Source organism: Notothenia coriiceps, unplaced genomic scaffold (genome assembly GCF_000735185.1).
Source record: "Notothenia coriiceps isolate Sejong01 unplaced genomic scaffold, NC01 NC01_scaffold00015600, whole genome shotgun sequence".
Taxonomy (NCBI): Eukaryota; Metazoa; Chordata; class Actinopteri; order Perciformes; family Nototheniidae; genus Notothenia; species Notothenia coriiceps.
The window spans coordinates 1-5,365 of NW_011348301.1; the positions used below are offsets into that span (position 1 = coordinate 1).

At 42.4% G+C, this 5,365-nt stretch overlaps 1 protein-coding gene across 4 annotated transcripts; it reads left to right on the forward strand.

Annotated features, from left to right (window-relative positions):
- Positions 1–567: 567 nt before the first annotated feature.
- On the forward strand, positions 568–5,246 carry LOC104948974 (FK506-binding protein 15-like). Of its 4 annotated transcripts, none has more exons than XM_010775221.1 (6): positions 568–651; positions 2,267–2,370; positions 2,456–2,534; positions 2,708–2,777; positions 2,866–2,940; positions 5,103–5,246. In XM_010775221.1, the coding sequence occupies exons 1-6, from the start codon at positions 578–580 to the stop codon at positions 5,238–5,240; spliced, it is 540 nt and encodes a 179-aa protein (XP_010773523.1). In that variant the 5' UTR covers positions 568–577; the 3' UTR covers positions 5,241–5,246. The 4 variants fall into 4 exon arrangements, with proteins under 4 accessions (XP_010773523.1, XP_010773525.1, XP_010773524.1 ...); XM_010775223.1 differs by having other exon boundaries at positions 619–676; XM_010775222.1 differs by lacking the exon at positions 568–651 and adding an exon at positions 1,451–1,516.
- Positions 5,247–5,365: the final 119 nt, after the last annotated feature.

The window sequence follows — 5,365 nt, forward strand, 5'->3', positions numbered from 1 at the left end:
GTGATGATGGTGTGCCTTCTCTCTCGTGATGATGGTATGCCTTCTCTATCTGGTGAGGATGGTATGCCTTCTCTGGTGATGATGGTGTGTCATGCCTTCTCTCTGGTGATGATGGTGTGTCATGCCTTCTCTCTGGTGATGATGGTGTGTCATGCCTTCTCTCTGGTGATGATGGTATGCCTTCTCTCTGGTGAGGATGGTATGTCAGCTGATGATGGTGTGTCATGCCTTCTCTCTGGTGAGGATGGTACGCCTTCTCTCTGGTGATCATGGTATGCCTTCTCTCTGGTGAGGATGGTGTGTCATGCCTTCTCTCTGGTGATGATGGTGTGTCATGCCTTCTCTCTGGTGATGATGGTGTGTCATGCCTTCTCTCTGGTGATGATGGTGTGTCATGCCTTCTCTCTGGTGATGATGGTGTGTCATGCCTTCTCTCTGGTGATGATGGTGTGCCTTCTCTCTCGTGATGATGGTATGCCTTCTCTGGTGATGATGGTGTGTCATGCCTTCTCTCTGGTGATGATGGTGTGTCATGCCTTCTCTCTGGTGATGATGGTGTGCCTTCTCTCTGGTGAGGATGGTATGCCTTCTCTCTTGTGATGATTGTGTGTCATGCCTTCTCTCTGGTGATGATGGTGTGCCTTCTCTCTGGTGATGATGGTATGCCTTCTCTCTGGTGAGGATGGTATGTCATGCCTTCTCTCTGGTGATGATGGTGTGTCATGCCATCTCTCTGGTGAGGATGGTGTGTCATGCCTTCACATCCCCTCTGGCTCTGTGCCTCAGCAAAGATCATTTCATAACTTCCAAACTCTCTCGGGGAGTTTTCAATAATCGTCTGATAAACCTGACCCCTGTTATAAACGTAATGTTTGAATCACATTTCTACTAGCCTACTCGATGTCCCAGTTATATAGACTGAGGAATCATTATTTTTTATTATTCACTTTCTTTACTTCCATTTTGTTCTGATGTTGACAAATAAGAAGTTTGAGGACTCCAAACTATGATGCTTTTGTTACGACTAGCTTACTATTAATATACCTTGGCTCTCAATTAAGATGCATTTAGTTCCAGTTTTGCCACATTCTCAGACTGACAGCCGTGCTCTCTGCTCTGTGTGGCCATTGTGTGATGCCAGCACAGTGTGTGGGGGATTAAGCAGCCAGTGTAGGGCATGTTCTGGAGGGAGGTGGTTATGGTGGCTAATTCCTATCACATGCTGCCTGTTAGAGGAGTAAGGTGAAGCTTTTTGCCTCAGCCCATCTGTGCTCAGTGGAGACCCAGCAATGTGCTGTGCTGTTGAATCTACCACGATGGTGTGAGAGCGTTGGGGGGTGAGGGATCAGGCTGACCCAGGACTGAGGCGCTGCTACATACACTAGAAGGAGTTTGACTCACATGCAAACAGACTCTTCTCCTCCGAGTTCTTTACCGTGGGTGATGAGGGCCTCGAGGCCTCCAACATGTCGGCTCCAGGAGATTCCAGTGATTACCAGTGGAAAGAGTTCCAGGGGTCAGTACATGCTAGCTGGACTTGGTCTATCCTCAACTGTAGCAGATAATGAGACTGGTGCCTATGATGAGGTAGTAGTTGTAAGGATGTTCCATGTAATAACTTAGTGATGGTTGTCTCCTCAATACACTTGTCAATATGTGGATCATATTGTTTTATTTACAGACACATTCATGTTTTCCTTCCGGCATAAAAATGTGCTGCTTCACATTTTTTTTTATCGGTGCAAAATGACACAAAAATGGATGATGACCTGGGGAGGTTGAAACATGTGGCTCCATGATGCTGAGCAACCTAATCTGCTCAAAGGAAAGATGGTGCATAGACGTTGAGTTTTTTTTTGCCTACCCTCCTCAGTGAAGGGGTTTTGCTTCACTTTCATGGACCTGATGCTGCCTTGATGACAGCTGGGCAGACTTCATGTGGACTGAACTGTTAAGAGCTGTTGGAAGTGTGGCACGCCCCTGAAATGAAGATGACAGGCTGATGTACCTGCAGGACTCTGGCTGTTCTGAGTGTGTTATGGTTGATTTAACTTATTGAAAGTCCTTTTGATAAAAGCTTCAACTAAATGAAATGTAATGTATGAGCAATTTACCCCGTTGAGCCGGAAGCAGCCTGACTGCACAGTCCTGTCTCATACCTGAGGGGCCATGATGTTTTTCATGATGTTTTTATGTACCCAAAGAGTGGCTCATACATTTCATGAAACAGAAGTTTATGTCAATGATCTTTACCCTTGTTCTGCAGGGCCAAATTGGCCTCCCTGTTTGGACTAGACCAGGAAGGCAATCAGGGAAATGAGTCCTTCCAGTACACTGCACCGAAGCAGCCGAAAAAGAGCTTCACTTCTGGTAAGACAACGTGAATAGAAACAGCAATGATTTCAGATTCAGCCATGATGAGGTTGAACCCAATGTGTCTTTTGTCCGTTTACAGCAGCAGCCACCCAGAAAGCTTCTCTTCCCCCCGGAGCTCTTGCAGTGTTATTCGCCACAGCAGTCCAGGCCTTCAGATAGTGAGCTCCCAGTTTTTATAGTCTGATCCCATTTAATGTAAATTCTGTATTACTGTAACTTTGTTTTATTTTACTTTCTATACATAAAAAGTATGTGGGCTGCGGCTATTCACTCCCTTCATGAATACGTATGTATGTACAAGGATGTTCTCCCCTTTTTGTCCCATGTGCAGTATTAACGGACAGTATGTGAAGCAGGGGAAGCTGGGAGCAGCTGTGCTGGGCAACCACTCAACAAAAGAGGTCGGAGGTTTGCTAATTGGTCACTTGTTTCAGATTATTGATGTGACTTTTGATTTTTACAAAAGATGCACCTCTTTTTTTTCTGCAGTACAAGCTGCTTTTGTACTTGAGCCAACAGAAACAAGTGGCGGCGGCCAAGATTCATTTGGGCTTTGTTTTCACGGTGAGTAAACACATAAAGGGTGTTGAATACACCTGGACAGGTAATGTGATGTATCACACCTTACACTGAGGGCACATAATGGGGGACCCTAACACGGTTCGATCATTTGTAGATCTGAAAACTTCTAACGGAAGAAGGTGAAAAAAACGGTCACAAACCGCACAAAGTTTTACTTTATCTGATAGGGTTCGCACGTATGTTGCGTTTTCTGTCCAATCCACTGTTTTCCATTTAGACTTGTGAAAGGTGCTTTTTTCAGGCTGGGATCACATGTCATGTGACAAGGAAGAACCAATCATAGCCAGCAGATATATTTTTCTTTCTTCAGTATGCATTAGTCTGCAGTAAATATGGAGGATCATTTAACCTTTTTCAATGCAGAGCACACACACACACACACACACACACACACACACACACACACACACACACACACACACACACACACACACACACACACACCCTATAATAGCTATGGTTTTAAACGAAATACAGCAACAGGAGCTCTGGAGGTATGCTCACTTATGGCCACAGCCTTCTGCTCCATAAAGGGATTTATTGTCAGGTTTCTAATGGGGGTTTGAATAAATATTGATCAGAGCGACCACAAACTACATTATTATCATGTGCTATATTAACAGCATATGATATTAAAGCCATATCTTCCCCTGGTTTAACCCCCTTCCTTCTTCTATCTGTAGTGTTTACACTTCCTGATACTGTCTTTATTACTGTGTAAGTGCCTTGGAGTATTTTTTATAGAAAAGTGTTTTACTATAGGGAGACAGCACCTATTCCTGACTGTTCCAGAAATGTCATGTGACTCCTGCCCACAGACACAGCTGGCCAATCGGAGCTCCTGTTTCCTGGCTGTGGGCGGGGCTTTATTGACATCTTAGGCTCACTGCTACATATTTTTGAATCCCAGTGAAATCACAAAATGAAAACTGTAGACATTTAAGGGAGAGACAAATGATTGTATAACAAGAAAATGATAAGCAGACATACAAATAAATAAATAACAAAAGCTTATAACAAATATTATTATTTTAAAATTGAATGAATTATCCAAACTGAATTTTCTCCAAATGTTAAGAGATCTTTTTGTTATTTTTACGTTGTTTTTCGTTTCTAATGCATTTGTGGCTCTTGTGTTGTGTGCTACCACCTGGCCTAAGGTTATATATGGCTATGGTTAAATAGCATACATTACCTTGCTGATAAACAACCTTTTTGGAGGAGCCAAAGGGTCTGCATCTTTACAAATATTGTGCTTTGAAATTATACTTCTCTCTTTGGCCAATACACATTCCAGCTCTCAGTTTACACTCCATGCACCAGGGGGATTTATCAGTTGTGTGGTTTATTTATAATTCTATTTGACATGCTATATGATCTAATCAAATCATGTTCATCATAAAGGGTATGAAGGTCCTCTTCCCATGGCTCTAAAAGAGTATAAAAATAACAGAAGTACGGACGCTCTGATCGGCAGGGGAAATACATTCTGATGATCTGCTCTCTGTCCATTTTTTTGACTTTTGGAAAGTTTGAAAGGGTGGCAATTATACATGTTTCCAGTTGTGAATTCATGTAATAGTCCTTTTGGCCTCGACAGTTGGACGTGCTCCACGACCTCATGTTCTAAAGAGCACAACATTATTCATGTTTCCTTCCTGGACACTTCTTAATTCCTCCTGTAACCTCAACACAAGCTACATATATTGTGTGTTTGCAACTTATATAACATCACTGTCATGTCTTCCTTTGTCTAGAATAAAACGTATAGCTTTTAGTCATATTTCATACATGGGAAAAGAAAGAAAGATTCAACTGGAATAAAAACGTTTATATTTGCTTTTTCTCCAGTCATAAACACTAAAGGGAAAACTATTGAGATCAGATTTAGAAAATACATTACCAGAAGAAAAAAGAATAATTCTTTTTGGCTTTAGTAAATACATCTTCATTAGATATGTATAAAGACCTTTTGAAATAAGAACAGTTGAATATGTATACGTTTGGCAGGCAGTGTCCACACTCCCTATCAGTCTGTCGCTGTGAATAAATAAGGGTGTGTTACTTGTAAACTAGGGAGCAAGTTGCAGATGAAATGCTGTGTGATGAAATAATGTGTTCTTCCTCATGTTGGTTCTCTGCAGGTACAGCCAAACAATTACTGCACTTTTTATGATGAACAGAGGCAGAACTGGTCCCTGATGTTTGAATCGGATAAAGCTTCATCAGACTTCTGCAAAGAGGTGAGTGACACAGGAGCAGACCTGGGGCCTCATTTATAACGCCGTGCGTATGATTCAAGTGGGAAGGTTGCTTACGTAGTAGAAATCCAAAAAATAGGTACAGAAATGTTCCGACATTTTCCGATTCACCAAACATTGCGTACCGGCGACACTGCTGTCCCACT